The sequence below is a fragment of the Sebastes fasciatus genome, chromosome 4, assembly GCF_043250625.1.
Source record: "Sebastes fasciatus isolate fSebFas1 chromosome 4, fSebFas1.pri, whole genome shotgun sequence".
In the NCBI taxonomy this organism is placed as follows: Eukaryota; Metazoa; Chordata; class Actinopteri; order Perciformes; family Sebastidae; genus Sebastes; species Sebastes fasciatus.
In genome coordinates, this window is record NC_133798.1 from 27004256 (window position 1) to 27031599 (window position 27344).

A 27344-nucleotide genomic window follows, 5' to 3' on the forward strand; every position below is an offset into this window, starting at 1 on the left:
ACTGTCTCAGTTATACTCTCATTATATTATATTGACTCTCTGACAAAGGCTTGATGCCGAAAGTTGGAGTTTGCTTTTGGGTCTAACATGACTATGCCATTACAATAAAGGCATTTTAATTGTTTAAAAGAAAATGCCTTGTAGTTTTTTGCACATACTCTGATTTTAGTTTCACATTTTCTCCATCAGCTTTGTATGACACCCTGGAATGAAGACAAGGAGGAAAATACTTTGTTCTTGTTTGTTTATTCATCATGTAAACCTTCAGTTTGTTCACACATCCCATCAGTAATCATGTACAGATTCACTTCATTAACACAATCAGTTGGTTTGAGCAGAATCTCAGCGATGTAGAAGAGAATATTGAAGGATCTCCTTATTGATTATGATCAGGATAATTACAGTGACAAAGTGGTGAGAACAACATACGGTAAAGGAAGGCCTGGTGCTTTCTCTCTCAAGACTCATGCAGTGGAACAACCTAAAAAAAGTCAGTACAGGTAAACAAACATCATCATGAGCAGTGAAACAGGCACAGGAAGGAGCGCCACCTGAAGACACTCACACATTTACAGAACAACTCATGAGAAGATGTCAAAGAATCACCATAATGTTTGATTGACAGCTGAGAAATGACACAACAATCAGCTCTCAGCAACAAACATGGAGACAGAATGAGTATAAGAGTTAAAACACAGAATTTAACCCTTAAATGACTTCTGTCTAGTTCAGTTACACAACTCAGCAGTGGCTCCATAACATGTTAGCCAAAGTCCAGCATAGAGAGGCTCAGTGAATGTGGTCTGGACTCTGTGGAGGAGAGTCATGGTTTCAGAGACGCTGTAGAAGGACAGAATACCTGCACTGTGATCCAGGTACACTCCTACTCTGGAGGACTGAGGACCTGAGACGGGGGTTAGGACTTTGTTGTACAAAAAGCTATAACAGTTGATGTCACATCTTAACGCCCAAGACTTGTTATTGTGTCCAAACCAACATTCATTCGTCATCCCTGCTCTCCTGATACTCTTGTATGCGACTGCTACATGAACTCCTCTCCTCTCCACCTCCCAGTAACAACGTCCAATCAGACTCTCTCTACTCAGGACTTGATGACAATCAGTGAATCTGTCTGGGTGACTAGGATAAAACTGTTCTTCTCCCATTAATGTTGCTTTTCTGTTCCCCTCAGATAATAACAGCTGTGTGTATGCTGTGTTTGGATCCAGTTTGATTTCACGTGAATATTGTAAGAATTCAGCTCTGGTCTTGGGCTCTGGTTGTGGCAGTAAAACATCCACTTCAGTCTCTGTCTGTGAGACGTTTGTCCATTTCTCTCTCAGAACGTCCTGTAGTTTATCTCTGACTTCTGACACAGCCGCCGTCACGTCCTCAAAGTAGCTCTGAGGACGGATATTGATGCTGGATGAGTGTGTAGATTCGCTGAGCGGTGCCAGTGAGTGGTAGTTGAGAAGAAACTGGTTGTGATCCTCTGTGTGTGACAGCAGCTTCAGCTCAGCGTCTCTCCTCTTCAGCTCAGTGATCTCCTGCTCCAGCTTCTCCTGAAGCTCTTTGACTCGACTCACTTCACTTTTCTGCTGGGATCTGACCTGCTGCTTCACATCACAGCTTCTTTTCTCCATGAGACGGATCAGCTCGGTGAAGATCTTCTCACTGTCCTCCACTGCTTTATCAGCAGAGCGATTGACAGCCTCCACCTCCTGTTGGAGCAGCTTCACATCTTTCTCTCTGTCCTGGATCCTCTGCTGGATGTTGAGTAGACTCACCTCCAGCTCTCTCTGCCTCTCAGTCCTTTCTTCTTTCTCCTGGAGCTTCTTGGAGGGCTCCACCAGCTTGTGTTTCTTGAACGTAGCAGAGTCATAATGAGGCTGGAGGTGTTTCTCACAGTAAAAGGCCAGACACACCAGACAGGACTTGAAGGCTTTCAGTTTCCTCCCAGTGCAGACATCACAGGCCACATCTTCAGGTCCAGCATAGCAGTGATCAGGAGGAGCAGCTTGGAGTCCAGTCTTCTTCAGTTCCTCCACTAAATCTGCCAGCATGGTGTTTTTCAGCAGGACAGGCCTCGCTGTGAAGGTCTGCCTACACTGAGGGCAGCTGTAGATCTTCTTCTTATCCTCTCCATCCCAGAAGCTTTTAATACAGTGCATGCAGTAGCTGTGTCCACAGGAAGTAGTCACCGGATACTTCAGTAGATCCAGACAGATTGAACAAGAGAATGACTCTCGCTCCAGCTGAACTCCTTGCTGCGCCATATCCAAACAGAGACTGTGCTCTCAGAGCGGAGTTGGCTGTTTGTGTTAGAGCAGGAAGAAGAGGGAGGAGTTATCACGCTGTCCAGCAGGAAGAGGGTTTTGATTGGACCGCAGCAGAGCGGGGGCGGGTCCTGTGTGAGTGGTGGAGTACTATCATTGGTCGGTGGAGATGGAGCTTCCCCATTGGCTGTTTCAAAATGAATGTTTTTGCCTCAGCCGGTGACGTCACTGTTTTTGTCTCAGCCGGTGACGTCACTTCCTCAACACAACGTGTTATCCCCTCCAAGCTCGAGCCAGAAAGACGCACTTAAAGTTATCCTCATTCGCTTTGACTCATTTCTCTAATTAGAGAATTCGTTTTTACAAAACAATAAATTCAAATCTCTGAACAAATAGTTTGTTGTTCACAAAAGATTTGAATTTCTCATTCATTCAAGCAAATTGCACGTGTCTTGGCACGTTTGTAAAAGAGTATAACCACTTTTCACATGTGACAGGGTCATCATGCACCCTATATCTATTTTGTTCTCTGGTTACAGTTTATTTTGACTGAGAGAAGCTCCAAACTCCAGAATATGTGAAGTTCAGAGCCCCTCCTCCTTCATTTCTTCTTCTGTTGTCTTTACTATAAATCCCCTCTTCCCTTTTGTACAACTATCCTGTGGGAGAGTGGCTGTCATTACTTTAGGCTGATTTATTATCCTTATCCATCCCATTAATTATCCTACTGTTTTGTTCATATTTTTTTTCTTACGATGTTATAGCTCTATCCCGACACAATATTGATTTCAATGAACTGGCATTTAGGAGTAGTTGTTTTAAGAGTAAATGCTGCTAGCTTTGAATATAAAAAAATCTAACTATATTGTTTTCATTGGTAAAAAATAATATACTAAGGATTTATCTATAATTAAAATTGATTCTGTTGAAATGCCTCAAGTGTCATCTACAAAATTCCTGGGAATTATTGTTGATGAGCGCTTGAGTTGGAGAGAACAGATTGACTGGGTTAGTAGAAAATAAATAAATCTATTGTTATAATAAGAAGGGTTAGTCCTCTTGTCACCACAAACTGTCTCCTTGCTCTTTATTATAGTCTAATTTATCCCTATCTTTCATATAGTAATATAGTTTGGGCGAGTACTTTTCCTACAAACCTTCATAAAATTTTAGTTCTCCAAAAACGTTTTGTGAGGATTGCAACTCGATCAGAGTCACACATCTCCTCTGTTCCCCTATTTAAGAAACTCCAGATTCTTACTATTTATGATATCAATATTTCTCAAATATGTGTTTTTATTTATAAGATACTTTCTGGTGGGAATATTCCTGAGCAGTTCAAGACCTATTTTAAAACAAATTCTCAGGTCTTACTCAACCCGTCAATCTCTAGATCTTCATCCTCCTAAATTTCTCACTAGTAGAGCTCAATTTTCAATAAGATTTAGGGGAACCAAATTATGGAGTAGCTTCTCACATCTATCAATAAACTGTTCATCTGTCAAATGTTTCAAAAGTCACTTAAAGGGTAATTTAATTGCGTTTCCCCATGTTGTCCATGTATCTGTTTTTGTGTTTTTTTATTTTTTCCCACTCACAATGTTGTTTGGTTTCGATTGCCCGGAAGTCTTTATAGATATTTAAATCAATATCCTCCTCACAAACACTAACCATACACTTCCATGCAACACACACACACTCACACACACACTTGTCTTTTTTTTATTGTTATTTTATATATCTTGTCCCAATTGTTTGTTGTCACTATTGTGTAGTCATATTATTTCTTTATATTAATCTTGTCTCTAGGTGGAGGCTTCATATAAGCCCAGTGTTTTTTTTTGCCTCGTCCTGCACCGTATATTATTAATTTATTTTTTTGTTATGTTGTGTAGTCTTAAATTGTGCAAAATAAATAAAACAAAACAATAAAACAAAAGAAACACATGTTGATACAAACTTATGTGCTTTTGCTATCAAAGTCCAGCTGAGCAGCTATAAGCAGTAAAATACTAAACATCAGTAACACCTACCTTCATTATGGAGTCCACATTGATCCTCATAAACAGGCTACAGCATGCTCTCCTTCATTAGTTTACCTTAGTGATGTGTCGTCACGAACGAGCCGGTTCAAAGAGCCGGCACTTTTAAGTGAACGATCCGAGAGTCGTTTTTTTTATTTTAATTTTATTACTTTAAGGCAGAATGATAGGAAGATCTTTTCCGCGCCACGGGCACTCCATGCACTGACTGTGACTGAATGTTGTGTTAATGACGTCCGTGCGACCAATCAGATGATGACAGACAAGGATCATACCATCAAGCAGGAAGGGGCGAGGGTGCGGGGCGCGTTGATGGTCTACAGGTACAGACCAGGAGGGAGAGGAGGGGAGAAAGAGAGAGGAGTGCGGTGAGGTGAGGTGCGTTGCGCTGCGTTGCGCTGCGTTGCGCTGCGCTGCGTTGCGTTGAGTTGCATTGCGTTGCGTTGAGTTGCATTGCGTTGAGTTGCATTGCGTTGCGGTGCGTTGCAGTGCTTTGCGGTGCGCTGAGGTACGTTGTGTTACGTTGCAGTGCGTTGCGGTGCGCTGATGTGCGTTGCGTTGCGTTGCGGTGCGGTGCACGAAGAGCAGACAAGATGATATGAAACGAAGCAGCATGTAAAGTTATGGTATTCTTGAAATTAAAAGGTTTAGTATAATTATATTGAATAATTTAAGTGATATATGTGCACATATACTAATCATAGGTAAAAACTGTGCTAAATGTGTCTGAATCATAAAAGGCAGACGTGGTAAAACGAAGAACCGTTTGGGAGCCGAAAGAGCCGGCTCTTCTTGGTGAGCTGAGCCAAATGATCTGACTCATTAAAAAGAGCCTAAATTCCCATCATTAGTGCACGTCAGCTGCATTAAAAGACTACATTTCATTGCAGTCCTTTTTACTTGAATGTAATGATTTATGAGCCATGTTGTTTGTAAATTTGAATTTGTTTAATAAAATATATATATAAAAAAAAATAAAAAAATAAAAAAAACATTTCCTTGCAGTGCGTGACGTCATCTCTAGGCGACAGTGAGCGGTTTGTTTCGGTTCCTCCTCGGGTCTGGTGACAGCTCCTCTGATCTTCACTCAGATGCAGGAGGACGCAGAATGGACATCAACATCCGCTTCTTCTTCTTCTTTTTAACCTCTTCTCTGTTGTTCTCCTGCTGGGCCTCACCGCCCAACATCGTGCTGCTGTTCGCAGATGATTTGGGTTTCGGGGACTTGGGTTGCTATGGTCACCCGAGTTCAGTCACACCGAACCTGGACCGGCTGGCAGCGGCGGGGCTCCGGTTCACCGATTTCTACTGCAGCAGCCCGGTCTGCTCTCCGTCCAGGTAGCGTCTCTACTGTCTTTAGTTCACTCGGGGAGGTCCGTGTGTGAGAGGGACAATCACAGCTGTTCACTAGTAAACAAACAAATCAGGTTTCATTCATATTCTCTGACTTTAAAGAAGTTGGATTCAGGAGGATGTCAAGCAGCTTCCTGGATAGAGCCAGAGCAACACAACCTCCTCTCCACGCCAGATAGATAGATAGATAAAGCCAAAGCAACACAACCTCCTCTCCACGCCAGATAGATAGATAGATAAAGCCAAAGCAACACAACCTCCTCTCCACGCCAGATCGATAGAGCCAGAGCAACACGACCTCCCCTCCACGCCAGATAGATAGAACCAGAGCAACACGACCTCCTCTCCACGCCAGAGCAACACAACCTCCTCTCCACACCAAATAGATAGAGGCAGAGCAACACAACCTCCTCTCCACGCCAGACAGATAGAGACAGAGCAACACAACCTCCTCTCCACGCCAGATAGATAGAGCCAGAGCAAAACGACCTCCTCTCCACGCCAAATAGATAGAGACAGAGCAACACAACCTCCTCTCCACGCCAAATAGATAGAGGCAGAGCAACACAACCTCCTCTCCACGCCAGACAGATAGAGACAGAGCAACACAACCTCCTCTCCACGCCAGATAGATAGAGCCAGAGCAAAACGACCTCCTCTCCACACCAAATAGATAGAGACAGAGCAACACAACCTCCTCTCCACGCCAAATAGATAGAGGCAGAGCAACACAACCTCCTCTCCACGCCAGACAGATAGAGACAGAGCAACACGACCTCCTCTCCACGCCAGATGATTTGTGAGATATATCTTTAAATAAAAAAAAGGAAATATTATCAACCTCAGCGTAAATGTTGTAAAATTTGTGAATTACAGTAAAACATGGTTTAGATTCTTTTAGCCACATCTTGTAAAACCCAGCCCTCCAGTCCACACACATGATACACTTTCCAGTCCTTCTTACCTCACTTAAATATTGTTTTAATTTCTTTGTTTTGATGGCTCTCCAGGGCAGCGTTGTTGACGGGGCGCTATCAGACCCGCTCCGGTGTCTACCCGGGAGTGTTGTACCCAGGATCTAGAGGCGGTCTTCCTCTCAATGAGACCACCATTGCTGAAGTGTTGAAACCTGTGGGCTACGCTACTGCTGCCGTAGGGAAGTGGCACTTGGGAGTTGGGGCCAACGGGATGTTTCTTCCGACCAGGCAGGGATTTGACCAGTACCTGGGCATCCCCTACTCCCACGATCAGGTCACATTTAGCTACAAAATGAAAAGATTAAACGTTTTGAAAAGTAATCTGTAATAGTATTTATTTTCTGCAGTATCTATTTTAATATTGTGTCTCCTTGTTTTTTTCCCCAGGGCCCCTGTAAGAACCTGACTTGTTTCCCTCCAGATGTTAAGTGTTTTGGAGTGTGTGACGTTGGCGGTGTGACTGTGCCACTAATACACAATGAGGTCATCAAGCAGCAGCCAGTCAACTTCCTCGATCTGGAAAGGGCTTACAGTGATTTTGCCACTGATTTCATTATCACATCAGCCATGAAACAACAACCGTTCTTCCTCTACTATCCTTCCCATGTAAGCAACAAAAACACTCTGTGATAGCGTACCCCTCAAGTGAGCAAAACAACACTTACAATCAGAGCTTGAAAAGGCTAAAAAAAAAAAAATGTAAATGCGTAGTACAAGTCCACGTGAGTTTTCAACCCCATGTAGATAGATAATGGTAGTGCAGTGAGACAATAAACACACTTCTACTCTTTTACAGCACACCCACTACCCCCAGTATGCAGGTCTTGGGGCAGCCGGGCGCACTTTAAGGGGTCCGTTTGGAGATGCTCTGTTTGAGTTTGACAGCACGATAGGAAACCTACTGACAACCCTGGAGAAGACAGGAGTGATCAACAACACACTCGTCTTCTTCACTGCAGACAATGGGTTGGTTTTTGTCCCTGGTTTGTTTAAATATAGAAATTAATTGATGGCCTGATTTGTAGTTACTTTCTTATGCAGACATCTTAATCTCCCTCCACATTAGTTGTGGTACAGTAGTGTGTGTTTTTCCTCTGTTCAAAGGTCAAGCTGCATTACATCTTTGCCCTCTTTATATTTGATATATTTGATATATTTTATTGCCCGATTATGATAATACATTAATTGTCTCTTATCAATTTATTCCTGTCTCTGTGTGTAGGCCTTCGCTGATGCGTATGTCCCGTGGAGGAAACGCGGGGCCTCTGAAATGTGGAAAAGGCACCACTTATGAGGGTGGCATGAGAGAGCCGGCCATCGCCTTCTGGCCAGGGACCATCCAGCCAGGTCAGGACTCCTTAATCTCCTGCACCAAAAGTTTAGACCAGGGGTAGGCAACCGTAGGCTAAGGGTTCCACCATTGGCACACGAGCAATAAATGTGCAAGATTGTTTTTTTTGAAATGTTGAAGTGCCCTCTTATCCACATGCCAAATGACCTCTCCCACAGCCATTGGCGGCCTGTTATTTACGGTAGTTTGATTGATTTTTCCCCCCACCCGCATTCGGCGAAGACCCCCTCTACTCTGCCTCTGATTGGCGAGTACTCGTTGCCTTCTTCGCAGAATTTGTTCCGTTTATTGCTGACGAACAAGATTGGTGGCAGGTTGGTAGGGTTAATATTTTCAACTCCGATGTGGATGTTATCATAAGGATGGCAGCCTTCTTGTATTGTGCTCTCATTTAGAATTATTATAACGTCCTGATTATGGGAGAAAAATGTTTTTTAAAAATGTTGCAACAACAACCTTAATCCGGAGGGAGCTCGGAGTAGAGCCGCTGCTCCTTCGTGTCGAAAGGGGCCAGCTTAGGTTTGTTCGGGCATCTGATCGGAATGCCTCCTGGATGCCTCCCTTTGGAGATTTTCCGGGCACGTCCAGAACACTTCTCCTGAACATGCTGGAGAGATTTTATGTCGCATCTGGCCTAGGAACGCCTTGGGGTCCCCCAGGAAGAGCTGGAAAACATTGCTTGGGAGAGGGACGTCTGGATTTCCCTGCTAAGCCTGCCGACCCCTGGTTTAGACTGAGAGATGCTTTCAAAGGGAAACATTTTTTTTCTGTTGCACTAAATCAAAGTTTTCTACACAGACCACTTGGTGTATATTTCTCTTTCAAAGACCATACTGGTGGTTTTGCATATTTTAGTCAAGTATACTCAGCTTTACTGCTGACCATCTTCAAAAGCATACCACAAGTCTTTACACTTATTTCATACATTCCAGGCATCAACTGGTTTCCTATGATTCCAGTATGAAAATATTCCATAATCAAATCAATGCAAACCCATTATACATGACCTTTTAGTGATTGCTGCTTGCTCTTTTTCTGTATGCATCTCTTTAGGTGTGACTCATGAGTTGGCCAGCACTCTAGATCTCCTCCCCACCATCGCAAGTCTGGCAGGAGCCAAACTACCCCAGGTGATGCTGGATGGGGTTGATATGACAGAAATCCTTGTCAACCAGGGAAAGGTAGTGGCTCAAGTACATCACACTCTGCAGAGATTGAAATCATGTGAAAACCAAGCTTCATTTTTATCTCTAATCCTGTTTTTGCAGAGTAAAAGGGAGACGATGATGTTCTACCCCACAGATCCCAGTGAGAAGTATGGCCTGTTTGCTCTCAGGCTGGGGAAGTACAAGGCCCACTTCTACACACGAGGTACAGCATTGAAATGTCAAGAAGCATAATCACACAGTCAGAGCTGAGGTGTTTTTCACTAGTTCATGTTTGTGCATTCAGGTGCTACCCACAGCAGTACTACCCCGGACCAAGACTGCCCGGTGTTTGCAGTCCTCAAGGCCCACGACCCCCCTCTTCTTTTTGACCTGGAGGCTGACCCCTCAGAGCACTACCCTCTCTCCCTGATGGTACAACCAGAACTCAAATCCATACTGGAGAGGATCAAGAAAGTCAAGGAGCAGTTTGAAGCCTCCATGGTGTTTGGAGAGAGCCAGATATCAAAAGGAACAGACCCAAACCTGGAGCCTTGCTGCGATCCTCAGTGCAGCCCCAAGCCCAGCTGCTGCAAGTGTTGATGGGACAAATTCCCACGACCGCCAATCATGACGACAATGTGGGAAAGACTGGAGGTACTGCTCAGATTTTTTGCCTTAAGTTTGTTCTGTGAAAGCTGATTTTGTAATTATGTGATGATGCATCACTACTAGACAGCTACCGTATAATTTAATAACTGTTGATACTGAAAAGTAACACTGCAAACAATCTGTTAAAGTGGCAATAGGCAGTATATTTATGGCATCATTGGGCAAAAAATTCACAGTAACCTTTCAGCATAATGTAATTCAAGTGTTCTGAGAGAAATCTAGACTTCTGCACCTCCTCATGGCTCTGTTTTCAGGTTTTAAAAAATCTAGCCCGTGACGAGAGACTTTGACCAATCACAGGTCATTTCAGAGAAAGAGAGAGCGTTCCTATTGGCTGTGCTCTGACTGGTGGGCGGTGCTTGGTATTTCCTCAATTGATCTCAACATGGCTGCCGGGTCACAAACTTTCTCATTTTACAGCTAAACAGTACACTACAAGATGTTTCTGAAAACATTTGAGGAGAGAAATAGTTATTACAGTAACAGAATATTGATTCATATTTGATCAGCGCTGCCTAGTTTGACCGTTTGATCGGACTTCGCGAGTGATTGACAGCCGGCTCTCATAGACGGCAGGCTCCAGCTCGGCTCTGATTGGTTGTTTTCCTCTGGTTTGTGAAATCTTGCAGATGCCATTAGGAGCACCGGAGGAAACCGGAGGAAACCGGAGGAAACCGGAGGAAACCGGAGGAAACCGGAGGAAACCGGAGGACACAGAGGCACATGTCTTTTTTCAGATTATCTGTCTCATGGACTACTGTAAGAATATAGTGTTTTATAAAAATTGTATTATAAAAAAAAACATTTTAATCATATTTGCTCCATTTCTACCCACTGTTTGCTTTAACTCAATGAGGAAATTTTCTTAATATTGATATCAACTACATTTAGAACTAATACATATTTATTCATTTATTTTTTTTATAACTTTCATCTCAACTTTTGTTTTAATCATAACATTTTGAATAAATGTATTGAGTTTATGTGAAAATGCTTTGCAACAACCACACAAACAATCAAGAGCAGATCTGAACAATAAAGACAACAATAAAGGTTTTTCGGACATCAAGCATATATTTTATTCATAAGACCAAACCCATGACAAGGCAGAGTGATTTTTTTTGTAATTTTTTTCTTTGTTTTTCCCTGGAATTTTAATTAATTGTACAAGTCCTTGTTTTTTAAAGATACAAGATAGGATATGTTTGTTCTGTCACATACTGTTTTGCTCTAGGTATACAGTGAAGAATCTTGTTAATGTAATAAAGTCAAAAGTTTGGTTTAACTGTTAGTGTATGTCTCAGTGGCTATATGGGACTAGATCATCCTCGGAGGTTGTTTTCGTTTAGCTGTGTGGAGAGAAGGGTTTTAACTAGGCTGTAACAAGATAGAAAAACAGAATCAGAAGCAAAGAGATACAGATCAGAGGCGGGTCACACTTTTGGAGCTCAGAGGTGATTACTATAATCGGCAAGACGCAATAATAATAGTTTTCCAGTGGCGGCTGACTCGGTCACTATTCAGCTCTAACAGCAGATTGGTCAGTAGTCTGGTGGGTGTGTGTCACACACTAATGATGTCACGTCTCACAAATGTGCCCTATAAATGTGCTGCTGAAGCCGGTCTGTAGAGGGTTATGGAGTTGGCAGGAACCCGGATGCCACCTGCGTGACAGATACTGAGTGAAGAAACATAAGACACTGAAATAAAATTATTGCAGATCACAGATATTTATGCTTTTCTTTTCTTTCAGGGGTTTTTGTCTGGTTGTGATCTTTCTTTTTCTTTATTTCTTTTTAATTTAATGTACATATTAATTTCATAACATACTCAACATAAAGGACACAGCACTATCTTAGATTCGCTATTCGATATATACATGATCTAACTGACAGCGATACATATGTAGATAACACCCTCCCTCCCTCCTGCCGTATCAACAGTGAACTGAGGTGTTTGCTCTCGTGGGCTGTGACTGAAAGCGGCAGAACAAGATGCTAAACAGTGTCTGAAAGAACAACGAGGATGGTCGGATGACTTTTAGTGAGTGCATCATTCTTTAAATATGCCTCCTCCCCTTTATAAGGTGCTAGACTGTAAGCTATGCTATGCTACAACAACCCCAGAGGAGGTTATTGTGTGATGTGCGAATTATGCTTTCGACCTTTGACCCAGACTTAGAGCAGTAAATGAATGTGGCCATCCCTTTTATCCATCACACTTAAAAAAAAACAAGATCAAAGTCTAACCATTTACATAACTATAAAACCTCCCTTTTAATGCTTTATTAAAGGTTTGATTACATTGTGATACCGGGACCAAGAATCAGCAGGACGCTCTCACTGTACAGTAGGCACCCTGCGATACAGCATTACTGACTATCGGTCAGTCTAGTCGTTCCTTTTTCCCTCATTGAAACCGCCAAGTCAAAAGAAAACGGAGACGAGTTAAACAGTCGGAGGAGGTGTGAGAATATGGCTTTTCAGAGGGCCTTTGCTTTTTTTGACCTGAAAGTCACATCAATCGCAGCAAAGCATACAGTGATCTATGATTTGCAGTTTTAACAGTTGAATGATTTCCTATGAAAGGTGAAGGTCAGCGAGCGGTGCAACTTTGAGGACCGGACAAAAGTAAAATTGGTTCTGTCATATCCAAAATGTGCCGACACTTACTGCACCTTAATCCAAGCTGAATAAAATATCTGCGGGGGGCGAATGACATACAAAGTCCCTTACAAGTCCTTATACGCTAAAATCTCTTCCACTTGCAGTTACTCCTGTCAGAGTGAGTCATTAATACCCACAACAAAACTAAATCCCCTCCATCCGTCTCTGCTGTGAGTGTTTCTTAATTAGTGTGGATGAGGCGCCTGTATGTCTACTTTCTATACACGTATTTACAACACACACTACGTCTTGTACGCGACACAGGGGTAAGCTCGGACCAAGGACAGTTCACTGTACTCTCTCTACTTTGCTCCAATGTCACTATCGGTAGAAATCAAATAAGCAAGTTTGTCGGTATTGAACAAATACATATTTACAGTGAATTTAAACGCCGACACCATTCCCGTACTGATTGTTGAGCTGCTTGCCATTCACTTGTGTGTTTCTCGGTGTGTCTGTGTGCAGTAACCCTACTAGCCATGCATTGACAAGTGAAACAGCAGTAGTAGGTATATCGTTTTCATTTCAAAAGAGGAACCTTTTAAATAAACAGGTGCTCAGCGTCTTAGTTTTATATCATAGAAAAAGATAAAAGAAACAGGCAATCGATCCATCGAGGTGATGGGAATAAACAAAGAGAGAGAGAGAGAGAGATGAGTGAAATCAGTCAGATGCCTAGCATACTGTAGAAATTAAGATCCCAAAGAGTAGTTTACAATGGAGAGAAGACCCCCCCCACTGACAGCGCCCTCTGGTGGCAAACCCGATGAACATACACAAGCTGCGGAGGAAGAAGGTGGTCGTCATGGCAACGCTTCTTACTCCAGGTAGATGTCCTCGGTGGGGCAGGCGTACTCCAGATGTTCCTGGTAGTACTCCTGGAAGGCTCGTCTGCGGAGGAGATGAGACAGCTTTGAGATTAGTAATTCATCTTGTAGTAACAGATCTGACACAGTCATGCTCTGACTATTTACTGAAGAAATGGCTGAGAAAGAATGCTTAATTAAAACAACTCTAGCGCAAATAAAGAACAACTCTCGCCGAATCAAGCCAGGGTACTTGTTTTACATAAGTTCTTCTTCTTGTTGTTGGGTCTATTCCACAGACAGAGCAGTATGTGAGGCTGGTAGATGATGCCCAAACCATGCTCTGCTGCCTGCCCTTGCTCCATCCAGAGACACTGTGAACGGCTGAATCTGACATGACTATAAGCTTCCACACGTGCACACACATACAGTAAAGGGCTATAGTGCGAAATAAACCTGGATCCAGTTGTGTAATGCTCCCAGGCTCTGGAGCTCCCTCCCTCCACACATCCGACAGTCTGACACTATTACAACATTCAAATCCCACCTTCTGTTTTATTCCATCTCATACGTGTCTGTCTTGTTATGTTTGCTCTGCTGCTGTTTTCGAGTATTTAGGCTATTTTATCTTTGTAAAGTGTCCTTGGGTGTCCTGAAATTTGCCACCAAATAAAATGCATTATTATTATTATTACTATAATACTTATGTTACAGTACTTAAATATTTTTTGGGAGTATCTGTACTTGAGTTTTTATATTTCTGCCAACTTTCACTTTTACTCCACTACGTTTCCTAAATAAAATGTGTACTTATACTCCAACACATTTCCCCTAAGCATCTTTGTAACTATTGCAAGCAAGAAGGTTTGGAGAATCAGTGGTCTTAGCTTGCAAGATAGATCATTCACGTGATGGACAAGTGCCCCTCGATTTCCGCTCAAGTCCAGGCAAGCTGCATGTCAGATCAGGCTACATGCGACTGAAAGGGAAGGAACAACTGGATTTTGTTCTTCAAATCCTTAAATTGTGAAGACCTTGTTTTTTCTTCAAGTGTAATGTAGCCTCCATTTTTATGGTGATTTACATGTTCACATGTTAAGAGGAATAAATTTCATAAATCTCAAAATTCTGACCTGCTTGCTTTATTAACAGCATTTACTTATACTTTACTTTCAATACCCAAGTACATTTAATATCAGAAAATTACTTTTAATACTTACGCACAGTAACTATCAGATATTTTAAGACTTTTACTCAAGTAATATTCTAATAGATGACTTTAACTTCTACTAAAGTCATTTTCTGGTTAAATATCTGTACTTTTACTCAAGTGTGGCTTTCACGTACTTCATCCACCACCACTTGGATCACTTATCCAGCTACAGATGAGAGTGATTGGTAGTAAAGATGCACTTTAATCCAGGACTTTGAGATCAGACTACAAAAGCAAACCATCAAAGAGCACTTCAAATATGACGTACAGCTAAATAGTTAATGTTTCCAATCTCTTTTAAGGGCTGTTAGTATGTTCAGCATCTTGACCATTAAAGTGCATTTACAATTTAAGTGGAGTAAATATGTCAAAACAGACAGAAACACACAAAGATGTAAAGTCATTACTGTGCCTTGGTATACGTTTGTTGTAGAGTAATTGATCAAATTGATGATTTGCACTCACCCGACACTCTCTGCTACAGGTCGCATGGACTCCTGGGATACAAACACGTGGCAAGCAAATCTGTTCAGCATTGGGTGCTTAGTGATGAAGCCGAAGTAGCTGCAGAGAGGAGAAGAAAACAATGTGATGAAACCAGTCAGATGTCACGCTGTACGCTGGTGACACGACATGTTTGTTTACCAGTTGTTCCTCGGATGGCATCCACAGAACGAGATGTTCTTCATCTGGAAGAAGTGACTACACCTGTCATACTGTAGATGAAGAGAGATGCAGAGACACGTGTGAAGAAAGAAAAACGTCATCAAAGCAACAGTATATTCCATATTAAAGGGATGGTTGACATTGTTAATTAATTGTCTGTGTAATATATTGATTCATTTGTCCATACCTCATCGAGGGCGTCATATTCATCCTCCAGGCTCATGATCAGTTTCACTCCTTGCAAGCTGATCTCCAGCTCACACAGAGAAGGAGGTCGCACGTGTACCGTCCGTTTCCTCGATATCGCAATCTAACAGGCAAAAAACGTTTTCATGTCAGAAGAAAACATGCTTTAATGGTGCATACAGTCAGGGTTGGGAGGGTTACTTTGGGTTAAAATGTTATTCTGTTACCTGTTAAAAAAAATTGAACCTAATCCAAGTTTCACCATATAAAAGTAATGCATCTGTAATCTTCCATTACTTTTGGATCATCTCAATACTGAATATGCAAATAAATGCAAGAGAGATGAAAAAATATTTAGTATGTAAAGCAGAAAAGGGGAACAACATCACAGTACAGTACAGTTCTGCCTTCCAGCAGACACTTGAATCATTTAGCAAACATTAAATTAAATTATCCTACATGCAAATCTCCCGGTTTGTCCCGTATTATGTTTGCTGAGAAAATTGAAGCTGTTCCTATTCCTACTCATTTCTTTTCACGCTGGGATACCTCTCAGCAAAAGAATAATCTTGATGAACTGGAAAGTGTGCATACCATCCTGCTTTGTGATAACTTGCACTGTACTGTGATGTTGTTCCCATATTCTGCTTTACATACAAGATAATGATGCATTTTTTTTTTTACCAACGTGGGCCACACCGCCTATCTCTACCTGACGGCTATCTCGCTGATCTGCTGCGGCTCGCACGCATGTGCCGTCCACACAGACACAGATTGTGTTGTAATGTGTACCGATCTAAATAGTATATAATTCTTTATTTTAAATGTACTTAAAAATTGTAATCCTGCTAATAATCCCCATTTTTACTAAATGTATCAGTAATCAAATTATATCTTTTTTCTGTAACTGTAACAGATTATAGTTACCTTTTCTTGTATCTTTATAGGCCCTTTTCACAGCAGCCATGCCTGGTAAACACAGGTGTAATTAATAACAATAATGATTATGGCCCTGTTCCATTTAGGTGGGCCAGGGCCCTGATATTGTGGCTCACTGGAATGTCTGCGACACTAAATATAACGGGACCATAATTAACGTTGTAATGTATGTATGTAATTACACCTGTGTTTACGCTGTTCCACGTAATCCATTACTCCTAAAGCCTGCATACAGTGTATAGCACACATGCTTGTGTCTGTTTGTGTGTGATTGCACATCTGTTTCCCACATAGCTTACCTTCTGCATGGCGGCGCAGAGAATGCCGTTGCCTTGGTGATAAGGTACCTCAACAGACCCCAGAAACTGAACGCCGTAGGTCTCAATCCATGCTGGATTTCTCTTCATTCCTAATGTGGACACATACATACAGAACATGTGACTCTTCTGAGCTTCACGGTGAGACAGAGGAAACGACAGTCGATGCATCTCTCAACTCACCCAGCAGCTCCTTAGACTGGCCGATGACCTCATGGGCGTAGAAGGCAGGAAAGATGCCCCTCTCCCCTGTCCGCATGTTATAGCCTCGGTACCAGTAGTCATCCTCCTCTTCCTCCACATATAAAGGATCATCCACGTCCAGCTCCAGCTCATCTGCATGTCTGGGAATGAACCTGCAGGGAGCAGCAGAGAGAGAGAGAGAAAACCTCTGTTGAGCGTTGTGTCCTTACATGGTTTCCCTGCTGCTGGGCATCCTATACAGACTGGAGTTAATTTGATCAGGAAGCATCTGTTTGGGTCTCAGGTGACTCCCAACGGGGAGCAGAGAGAGAGGAGGGATGAAACAGCTGACAGAGAGAGATGGTGGGGTGGGTGGAGAGAGACAAAGAGCTCTAAATGTGGGGACGTACTTACTGAAAGAGGATTGTGGCAAAGCAAGTACATAATTATATATTCACAACATGTACGTGTATACAAGGGAGGCACATGTAGCCTTCCCCCTCGCTCTTGCACACACACACAAGCACAGACACAGGTGGCGGCTGATGTGATTATTTCTGGTCACCCTGCAGCTCTCGAGCTCAGCTGCAGCTTGGACATCTGCCTCCTCTCTAACATAATTAGTGAAACTTCGAAGACGTGTTGTTTTGTTTATCGACACAAGGACTTTTTCCTCCCTGACACAAAATGGTAATTTGAAAACTAGAGCTAATGACATTCACAATTCAATCCAGCACACCGTTTCTACAGTCGTGTGAGGGAGCTGGAGAGTATCCCCCCTCATTAAGGGGAAAAAAGACTCACACATATGCATATTGACTGTGTAAAGTTTGACAAAACAGACTGATACAGGAAGTTCATGTCCGTTTGCGCGTTCACGTGGAGGGTCTGCCATGTTAAGTGCCATCCCAAACCAGTCAGTGGGGAGTGGAAGGTGGTGATAAAACCCTCCGACAGCGAGCTGCATCGACACCGACTTAACCAGCTGCAACGGCGTGTTGTGTTGGAACACGCTCCATGCGACTACCGGTACAAACATTTACTCGTAAACTGCTCAAACTAAGATAGACATTTAATTGATTCTACTTTATTGTCATACAAACGTTATCAACTTAAAGAAAACAGATTGTATTTAGAATCAAATATACCCTTGTCTAGTCAAAAAAACGGTAGACATGTTCATTAGATTGTAAAGGGTTGTATATTTATACATATATACAACATATATTTATTATTTTTTACTCCAATCGGCAGCTGAAACCCCAAGATTTATGATATCTTCAACTGTGCAACACTGATTTAACAGTAATAATTTAGTGCAATTATTCAGTTTTGCAATAATCTGGTTTACTCTGGCATTAACACTGCATTTATTTATACAGTACATTTAAACTAATATTCATATTTATGTATATTATTCTTGCTTTTTTACACACTTAATGATAGAACCTATTTTTCAGCATTATTATTTGCACTGTTATACATATTTATTATTTCTATTTGCTTATGATTTCTCTATGTTTATATACGTATGTACATTTATATTCTAGATTGAGAGCAAAACGTAACTCAATTTTCCCCCGGATTTCAGTAAATTATTTCTGATTCTGATATTTATTCATTTCCTTGCCGGAGAGATGGAAGTCTGTCTCGAAGTGGGCGCTGTATTTATACCCTCCACCTTAACGGACTGGGAGGGTCCAGGCTGGAGTTGGGCCTGAGAAAGCAGCCACAGGACTCCAGCTGATGTCAATTACCTCGTTAGGCTGAACCAAGTAGCCGGGGAAGAGAGGGGGGACTGGGTCGACGTTTCTTTGTTAAATTGTCTTCTGTTTGATAATTCTCCAGTTTATTATGCATTTTATTTAATCTGTATTAGGTTATATGCATGTCTATTTTGTATATGGTAATATTGGTAAGATTAATAAATTGTAAATATATTACTTTAATTTATAATGGGTGTGCCCTTCCCTGTTGGTAGAGACCACAGGTAGATATACCAGGTGGGAAAGCAGTGTAGTGTCAGAAGGGGTCAGGTTGAGTGGCATGTCAGCCACAATCTGCGACACCTGTGAAACGGTTTCTTTTGTCCATCTGCCGACTACCTGTTGGTGAGAATTGTGGGATTTTTTTTTTAACTTGTATCTGATCACAAGTTAAAATCAGAAGTCTGAGTTTGACTGTTGCTGCTCATTTCTCCACCACGCTTTACATCTCAATCCTGCCGGCTTTCATCCTGTTCGTAAGGGGTCACCAACTCAAAACCTTACAAATCCATGAAAACAACTTTATTGTTTGCAATCTTTTATGATGAATCTGCTTTTTGCTGTAATTCATATGTTGTCCCATTATCAAAAACGAGCGTACTGTGGATTGTCTTACCTGTAGACTGCCCTGTGTGTCTGGTCCCTCTCCTCTCCATTGATGGTACAGGAGAAAAGTCCAAACGACTCTGTGCCTACATGGCAAGAAGACACCAGTTAGATTAGTTTTAAAGCCCTGAAACAACCTTTTTCAAATAAAACTGAAAGCTAAATGTCCAAAATAAAATACACAGAATTATGTTTTTCTTAACTTAACTTGTAATTTGTTTAGGGAACATCCTCAAGTAAACTTAATGTGAGGAAGTCATAATGGAAGCTAATTGGATTTGTCAAAAAAGAAATGGCAACGAAAGGCTTTGTAATGAGCCGTTCATTAGGGATATATGACTCTTGAAGCGAGAGCACTGATTGATGATGGATGTACTGTACTGGGAGGCAGAGCCCTCCCATAGGTCTTTCATGGGCTCCCTGCCAAATTTAGATCACATGTTCATGCATCATGCTGACAGTGATGAGTTAAACCCTAATGCGGTACATTTATTATAAGGACCCTGAGTCGACAATTTTAGCTGTAATGCTGCTGGGCCATAACCTGTAGGGTATATCATTTATATAGGCTTAAGTTAAAGGAATAGTTACACATTTTGGAAAATACATTTGGTTGCCGAGAGTTAGATGAGAAGATCAATACCACTTTCATGTGTGTACGCTAAATATGAAGCTGGAGTCGGTTAACTTAGCTTAGCTTAGCATAAAGACTGGAAACAGGGGAAACAAAAAGTTTTGGTTTTATGTGCATTTTATGTGCTGAACTTTTAAATTAAACAAGCAAGTATAATGTGTAAATGAGTGAGCTTTAGAGGCGCTACCTTTGGAAATAGCCAGGGTGGCTGTTTACCCCTACTTTCAGTCTTTATGCTAAGCTAACCTAACCATTCCCTGACTGTAGTTTCAAATCTCATTGACCAATATAAGAGTTGCATCAATCCGCTTATAGTGATCACGCCTGTCTGGGTCAAATTGATCACTATAAGCGGATGATTATTATAACCACATTTTTGTTGTTGTGCATCATTTCTCATGCAGATTACCATCTAATTGACATTTAGATATTTGTATGAAACGGACAGCTTCACCATTTACTGGCTCATTGCCAATTCTCTGCCTTTTCCCCTCACTGTGGGTGAGACATTGCCGTTTTTGTCCGGCTCTGCAGCGCAAGAGTGCATGCAGAAGGGCGCCCCTTTGCCGGGGCTCCTCGTTCCCTCGCTCGGTAGCAGCATGGAGGGAGACAGGTGCCGGTCTGCATGTGTGCTGCAGAGTTTCACTTTGGGGGCATTATGTGACCAGGCATTATCAATCCTCCTGATGAGGGTGTTTTCCCGTGCGCATTCGTTTTTAACTCAGAAAAAAATGGCTTTTATTCCCGTTATGATATCAATGTGCACACAGCACAGGAATTCAGCCGGAAGGCAGACGGCCTGCGAGGCAAAGTATCAAGGGAGTAAAATAAACGGCGTTTGTATAAGAATGAATCTGCCCCAAGCTTTTTGATCCATATAAGCAGTTGATCACTGTAACCGTGATCACTATGAGCGGTTTCCACTGTGTATTTCCCAAAAATGTCACACTATTTCTTTAATCCCTAAAAATTACATATTTGATTGCACGTACATATCTGAGAGTTTTCCAGAAGTGTTTGAATAGCCTTGTGTGCGACTTACTGGAGGAGCGGGAGGTGCTGTTGACGAACACATTGAGGAACTTCTTGGAGAATGGGAGGTCGGCCTCAGGGGAGGAGTCCTCAGAAGAACTGAGAAGTTCTGGCCTCACATCGTCATCATCATCACGACCATAGTCCACCTCTCCCGTCCCCAAAGGCTCCTCGTCACATAGCGTGGACAGCTCGCTGTCATCACTCAGAACAGATGTGCACCTGAGAGGACAAGGTTCGTCCATTTCAAATCTCAATTTAGGGCTAGACATCTACGAGTACCGTAAGACTGTCTGATTTACCACTAGAAGGCACACCCTACGGTAAGTAAAGAAATGTTATACAATATTAGAGCATCATGTCAGAGCATACCTCCTGAGACTGACTAGTTCCAGCGTCGTATTCTCATCCACCACTAGCGTGTACTTCATGGAGTCGTAGGCCAGTTCATCATCTTCGTTCGACGGCCTCAGAGCCAGATCTTTCTCACACAGTGGGAGGTCATGGTCAGATAAGGGACGGTCTTGCACACTGGAGTCAATGGGGGGTGAACTGTCAAGCTCCAAGTCACTACCCCGGTAGGATTGCTTCGTCATGCCACCCATGAACGGGTAAGAGTCTCCGTCGTCCTCCTCTTCATCATTGTCTGTGGAGTAGGTGAGGCTGAAGCAGCGGTTAGTCTGGGCGGTGGGTATGTCCAGTGTCAGGCTGTGTTTAACCTCGGTGATACGCTCAAGAGAGGCCGAGGAACGGCCCGTTGACTTGGGCTCAGTCTCTCGTCCTTCGTCCTTGTCGCTGACCACGCTCTCGCTGAGGCTTGGCGAATCCAGATCCTTCCTCCCCTCCAGCATCATCAAGTCATTATTGGGCTCCTCGTCTTCCTCCTGTCTCCTGGCGTTCTTAGATTCTGTGAAGTTCTTCTCAGAGTCTTTAGTGGTATACGTGGTGGTTCCCCTCACATTGTTTGCACAGTGCTCCAGGATCACAGGGGTTATGTTGTCACCAGTAGGGTTGTTCATATATAGACAGGGACTTATCACTGCTCCTTCTTTTGAAGACTCCACACTCTTCCTCCTCTCTCCTGGCTCCATCATGTCCTTTCTGTACCCTTCACCCTCCTTCTCTTCTTCCTCTAATCCCTCCATCTCTGATTTCTTCTCTTGGTCCTCATCATTGAAACCATCTCCCTCTCCGATGTCTGAGGATGGTGAGATGGTGTCCGACACAGAGACCTTCCTCTTGAAGCAGTCCTCGGGACAACTGATTGGGTAGGAGCCCTCTGAGATCATCCTGTTGACCAGGTTGCTGAGCAGCCACGGCGAGTCCGAGTTCTCGCTCAGGTCGTCTTCGCTTTCTGAATCGGAGTCTCCCTCGCTGGTTCCATCGTATTCATCTGCATTGGGGATTAGCCTGGGTCCCACTGGCAGGTAAAAGGAGCGTTTGAAGCTCTCTAGACTGTGGTCTGGTTCTATCTGCAGCACCATCTGTCTGGACAGGCTGTCTTCACAATGTTGGGCCGGAGGCAGAGTCTCGTCTGGGTCAGCCTGGTGCTCAAAGGACAGCTCGTCGTCCACACTCTGCAGTCCCATCAGAGCTTGCTCGTCATCGTAGGTCTCAGGAGGTAAGATGGGCGAGTCAACAGGGGATGGCGTGGCAATAGTGGGTGAGGGTAGAGGCGAAGGAGAGGGAAGAGTGGACAATTCTTTGATTGGGTCAGGCTGGCCCAGAAGTAGAGACGTTTTTAGTCCCACGATGCCACTGTCCTGCTCTAACTCTGTATCCAGGTCCTGTTCCTGGTCTGATGTGGGCGAGCTGGCCTCCTCAATGGAGTTGGTGAGGTGAGACGAGCGCCCACTGCTGCTGTCATCACTGGTCAGGTCCAGCTCTGTCTCTGAGATAGAGGAGATCATGTTGGAGACCACGGGACCGCCACAGGCAAACGCTGCCTCCAGCTCCCCTTCAATGTCAGAGTCAGAGCCCGGAGAGCTGAGGTCCTTGTCCTGGTCCGAAGTCATGTAACCCCGCTGGTTCATATCTGCTATCCCTGGGTCTGAGGACGGAGAGGTGGAGTCGTTAGCTGCTGCCTCCATGGCGGAAATTGCTGCGTCGGAACTGGAGTGGTCAAGAGCATCTGAGCGGCTGGAGGACACATAGCTGGAGAAGGAGGCGGGTTCAATGGAGGGGAACTCCACATATGATGACCGATTCTCCTTACACACCATGTCGTAGGTCTCCTTACACATATACTCCACCTCAAAGTCCTTCTCCAGCTCCTCGTCAGACAAGGGTGTATCGGCGCCGTCGCAGGGTCCCATTGGTGCGGTGGATGACAAGCAGCGACTAGTTCCATCCGGGTCTAGCTCATTCTCCGGCTCCACGCCTGACTCACTGGTGATCGTGTAAGTGTCGGTCGCACGCCTGTTTGAGTGTTTGTGGTTGTGGTCGCTGTTGAGGTCGTGGTCCACCTCCGTGTCTGAACACTGGGAGTACTCGTCTACAGACGGTACTCTGGTCGTCTGGATCGAAGGGTCTGCCTTTGGCTCAGTGACATCACCAGAGCAAGGGTGGGACTTGTGTTGACCAAATGAGCCTGGGAAGATACAAAAAAAAGGTGCAGAGAAACAAGAAAGGCCGTAAGAGAATAGAAGAAAATAGAGGATGAAATAGAGGATAATGAAGAAGATGATGTAGAGAATGCAAAAAGAGACTATTAAAACGTAAATTAAAAGATTAAGAATAATGAATGAAGAGATATTTTTCTTACATTCATAATCAGTTTAAAACAGAGGATATGGGACGAGCAAGTTGAGCGAACTCCTCTTCATTAGAAACACTAAAGTAGACTACTGCAAATGAGTGTTTTGCTGAACATAAATGCTACAGAACAAGTCAAGTTCACATCACTTCACTTCATTTCACATCACGGCACTGCACGACACTGATGAGGATGGAATGAGCTCTACGCTTGCCGGGCTGGCCTTTTTGTTACCGTATTCGGGCCTCTCCCGCCTGTTGCCCTCCATGTCGCAGAGGAGGGGCCTGTGAGGGGATTGGGGGTTCCCGCCCTCCCCTGCCTGTTTTGGTGGAATACCTTTGCTCTGGGACACTGGCGCCTGGGTAACTGGAGAGTCTGGACACTGGCCTGTCACATGGCTACCGTCATCCAGACATGAGTGGGTTGGAGACAGACGACCTGGAGGTAGAGAGGGTATTTATTTTCTGATGTGTAAAGGATCGTTTATAGTAGTTGAGCTTATTTTAAACAAGGCGACAATAAACCTGCCCATCCGGGACAATCACTTCACAAATTAAAAACTTCAACAACAACAAAAAAAAAGAAACTTAAAATACTAATACTAACCTAATATGATGTGCCTGGATTGTTGTGGCAAGTTATTATTTTGTAGGTTTAATTGTTTCTTTCTAATAGCCTCACTTGAGCCAATCCATGTAATTCTCATAAGATAATACAACTTGAGTTTCATTATGTTGAATGTGTGTTATTATATTATTATATTTTGTCCATCCTTCCAGAGAGTCAACAATTAACCTAACCTGCATGTGTTTGGACTGTGGGAGGAAGCCAGAGAACCCGGAGAAAACCCATGCTGTGAAGCAGCGGTGCTAATCACTGTATCACCATGGCGCCATATATTATATTATACAGTATTAAATTAAATTAAATTAAATTAAATTAAATTAAATTAAATTAAATTAAATTAAATTAAATTAAATTAAATTAAATTAAATTAAATTAAATTATAGAAAATCGTTCAAGGGATGTCCCCTTGCTGATTCAGTGTTGTCCAGATAAATTAATTAGTGTTGGGTAAGTTCCTGCTTCTAATGTATGAAAAAACGATGTATAGCACCACAATTGCATATTCATTACGATTCATACGATTACGATACGACGAATACGATTTACCAAAATCTCGCCAGTCAAAATAAGCAGCATCTTTTGTGAGGTATCATGTGTCGTTGACCGACAAATGAATACAATGAAAACATAATATCCATAATTCAGATTAATCACAGGTAGTTAACGATGTATTTACCCTGTGAGGTCTTGCGTAAAGAGTCCTGCCAGCTTCCTTTCTTTGGGGACAGACTGCTGTTGTTGTTCAGTGAATCCTAACAAGAGAAGAGAGAGAGGGAGATATTCAACAACGTTTTTATTAATATACATAATCTGTGTTTAGTTGTTTAGGACCAGAGCTTCAGGCGGCTTACCTGTGACACAGCAGTGGTGAGGTTCAATGTGGTGGGTCGGCTCTTCAGAGTGCCAAGAGTAGGAGAGAGAGGAGGAGAGGCAGAGGGGGACGGGGGTGCATCAGGGTCAACTTCATCATCTTCGTCCTCTTCCTCATCATCATCATCTTCGTCGTCAATCATCTCAAACTCCTGGAAGTCATCCTGGAAGGAGCAGACTGGGTGGTGCATGTCGCTCTTCTCCAGAATGAGGGAGTCCTACAGGAGGAGAGAGAGAGAAAGACTTGTAATGGAGATAAAATAAAAGTTGATTTATGTTTTCACATAGACTGTAAGAAGTGGACGTAGTCACTGTGACGTCACCCATTGCTTTGTGGACTAAGGCTTTGAAGCCTCTAGTTTTTGCCATCGTGTTTTTTTGCAACCAGAAGTGACACGAGAGGGCGGAGCTAAGTACAACCGAATGCTGAATAAGACATTTTTATGTTTTTTTGCTGCAGCCTCGGGTCTACTGTGTGTGCACCCATGAATACATGCATGTGTGTGTGTGTGTGTGTGTGTGTGTGTGTGTGTGTGTGTGCGTGTGTGCGTGTGTGTGTACATAAGATAGAGGAGCTAAGTGCAGCCATCATCAGCAGTGCTGCAACCTCCCCATGAAAAGATAAAGGTGAAAAGGTTGAACCAATTAAGTCGCTAAATACGTCAGTCTGCAGAGAAGCATGCAGAGAGCAGAACAATGGAGGAGTCTTGAGGATTGACTGTTTGGAAGAGAAAGGAGAGAGAGAGAGAGAGAGTGAAAGACAAAGACGAAAGAAAAACATAGGAGGGGCAATGAAATGAGAGTGGATCAATCAGAAGCCTCTCAGGTTACAGCTGGTTTACCGGAAAGCAGAAGAGGTTTAATAGCCTACATATCCGTGAGCGTGTGTGTGTAGCTTTTACGTTTGCCAGTTATAAGGTATATTGATGGTGCGAGGTCCATAAAGTAGCTTATTGACCCGCATCTCACACCGTCTGCTAATCAATCACACCAGCATCATCTCTCTCTGATGAGCCTAAAAGCACTGAGTGAAACGCTAATAATAATAAAGGCCGCTACGTCATTGTTTGGACACTGCCGCAAACATTTGTGTTTTTTTTCTTTTTTTAAATCAACTCTTCCCGACTTTGAATTCGACCATGCAAACACAAGAATTGATTTATCTGGTTTGCAGCTTGAACAGCGCAGCAGTTTCTCTCGGTGCAGTCTCTTTAATGGAGGAATCAAAGCTCGCCCTGTCGCCCGTCCAAGGCGATTCTGCTGACGCCTGGTGCATCCGCTTTATGCCACAGCAACAGAAATCAACACCCAATCTATTACCGAGAGAGAGTACACATGAAAATGCCTTACTTGTATCTAATTAACTTATTTCTGTGATTTAGACGTGAAGAAGTGTTTTGAAAGGAACTGTGTATGAGAAACCTTTCAATCGATCATTATATGCATTCTCACTTCATAATCGTCAATGCTGTTTTCTTCACACTGACCCATTATAATCCATCACTGGGGATATGTGACCTATAACTCCATGACAGTGTAAAAATCCAGAGATCCATCAGCAGGGGTTGTGAAAATACCACATCTTCCTGCCTTTATAGGAGATTAATCTACACCATCAGGAGACACCCTTTAGCGAGGCCACCTGACAGACGGGCAGGCAGACTTAAAGAAAAAGAGAGCACTATAAATAAGAGTTGTGTGTTGGCGAGAATCGATCCTCATGGTCTCCGGTTCCCAAGGACATCCCATCCAGCCCCGTGACTGTCCCTCCGTTGTCACCCAGCAGACTTATGCAAGTGTGCTGGCAGGGGAGGTGTTGTGAATGAGTTACACATGCAGAAGCACTGGAGAGCACAATTGCAGCCAATGGAAATGAAATTAGTTGAAAGTTAAAATGGTGTCCTTGTAGGAACGCCCATAGAAACTGCACCGCTCCACAGTCATAGACACACTTGTGTTCTTTGAACAGCTCTGCTTACAACTAACAATTATACAGTCATTGCATGCTCCTCAACAGCAGCTCAATTGGCCAAAGAGATATCACTGTAACAAAAAATAAAGGCAGAGCAGCTTTTTGATCTCTAATTAGACCACAGGCTTGTTCGGCGTGGGTAATTCTGCCGCTGCTGCTGCACATCAGAAGATCGTGAGATGGCAGCTCCACTATACAGCGCTGTCCTCAGCAGTGCAGAGAGGAGAAGCTTCGGGTTGAACTGCGAAGGCCATCTTGCTTACTGAGCGGACCAGCTGACGGATGAGAGA

The 27344-nt window shown here is 43.1% G+C and overlaps 3 protein-coding genes across 5 annotated transcripts in view; 1 reads left to right on the forward strand and 2 right to left on the reverse strand.

The window, feature by feature from the left end:
• Window positions 1-227: 227 nt before the first annotated feature.
• Window positions 228-2336, reverse strand: LOC141766395 (E3 ubiquitin/ISG15 ligase TRIM25-like). The gene has a single exon (XM_074633253.1). The coding sequence runs from the start codon at window positions 2274-2276 to the stop codon at window positions 729-731; it is 1548 nt and encodes a 515-aa protein (XP_074489354.1). The 5' UTR covers window positions 2277-2336; the 3' UTR covers window positions 228-728.
• A 2989-nt stretch (window positions 2337-5325) lies between these two features.
• On the forward strand, window positions 5326-10885 carry arsa (arylsulfatase A). Of its 2 annotated transcripts, none has more exons than XM_074633258.1 (9): window positions 5326-5656; window positions 6682-6922; window positions 7036-7254; window positions 7445-7614; window positions 7871-7995; window positions 9053-9180; window positions 9268-9370; window positions 9452-9807; window positions 10492-10885. In XM_074633258.1, the coding sequence occupies exons 1-8, from the start codon at window positions 5427-5429 to the stop codon at window positions 9745-9747; spliced, it is 1512 nt and encodes a 503-aa protein (XP_074489359.1). In that variant the 5' UTR covers window positions 5326-5426; the 3' UTR covers window positions 9748-9807; window positions 10492-10885. The 2 variants fall into 2 exon arrangements, with proteins under 2 accessions (XP_074489359.1, XP_074489358.1); XM_074633257.1 differs by having other exon boundaries at window positions 9452-9801; window positions 10446-10885.
• Window positions 10886-12543: 1658 nt separating this feature from the next.
• mapk8ip2 (mitogen-activated protein kinase 8 interacting protein 2) overlaps window positions 12544-27344 on the reverse strand; it is a 37686-nt gene continuing 22885 nt past the window's right edge. Inside the window, exons 3-14 of one of the 2 annotated variants that reach the window (XM_074633256.1) lie at window positions 25064-25300; window positions 24889-24964; window positions 23922-24023; window positions 21203-23420; window positions 20841-21052; window positions 19175-19250; window positions 16793-16965; window positions 16592-16701; window positions 15355-15477; window positions 15147-15217; window positions 14967-15065; window positions 12544-13373 (exon numbers count right to left, since the gene is read on the reverse strand). In XM_074633256.1, the coding sequence (XP_074489357.1) occupies window positions 13301-13373; window positions 14967-15065; window positions 15147-15217; window positions 15355-15477; window positions 16592-16701; window positions 16793-16965; window positions 19175-19250; window positions 20841-21052; window positions 21203-23420; window positions 23922-24023; window positions 24889-24964; window positions 25064-25300 (3570 nt within the window). In that variant the 3' untranslated portion in view covers window positions 12544-13300. Of the gene's footprint in view, window positions 13374-14966; window positions 15066-15146; window positions 15218-15354; window positions 15478-16591; window positions 16702-16792; window positions 16966-19174; window positions 19251-20840; window positions 21053-21202; window positions 23421-23819; window positions 24024-24888; window positions 24965-25063; window positions 25301-27344 lie in introns of both variants that reach the window. The other variant, XM_074633255.1, reaches the window with a different exon arrangement.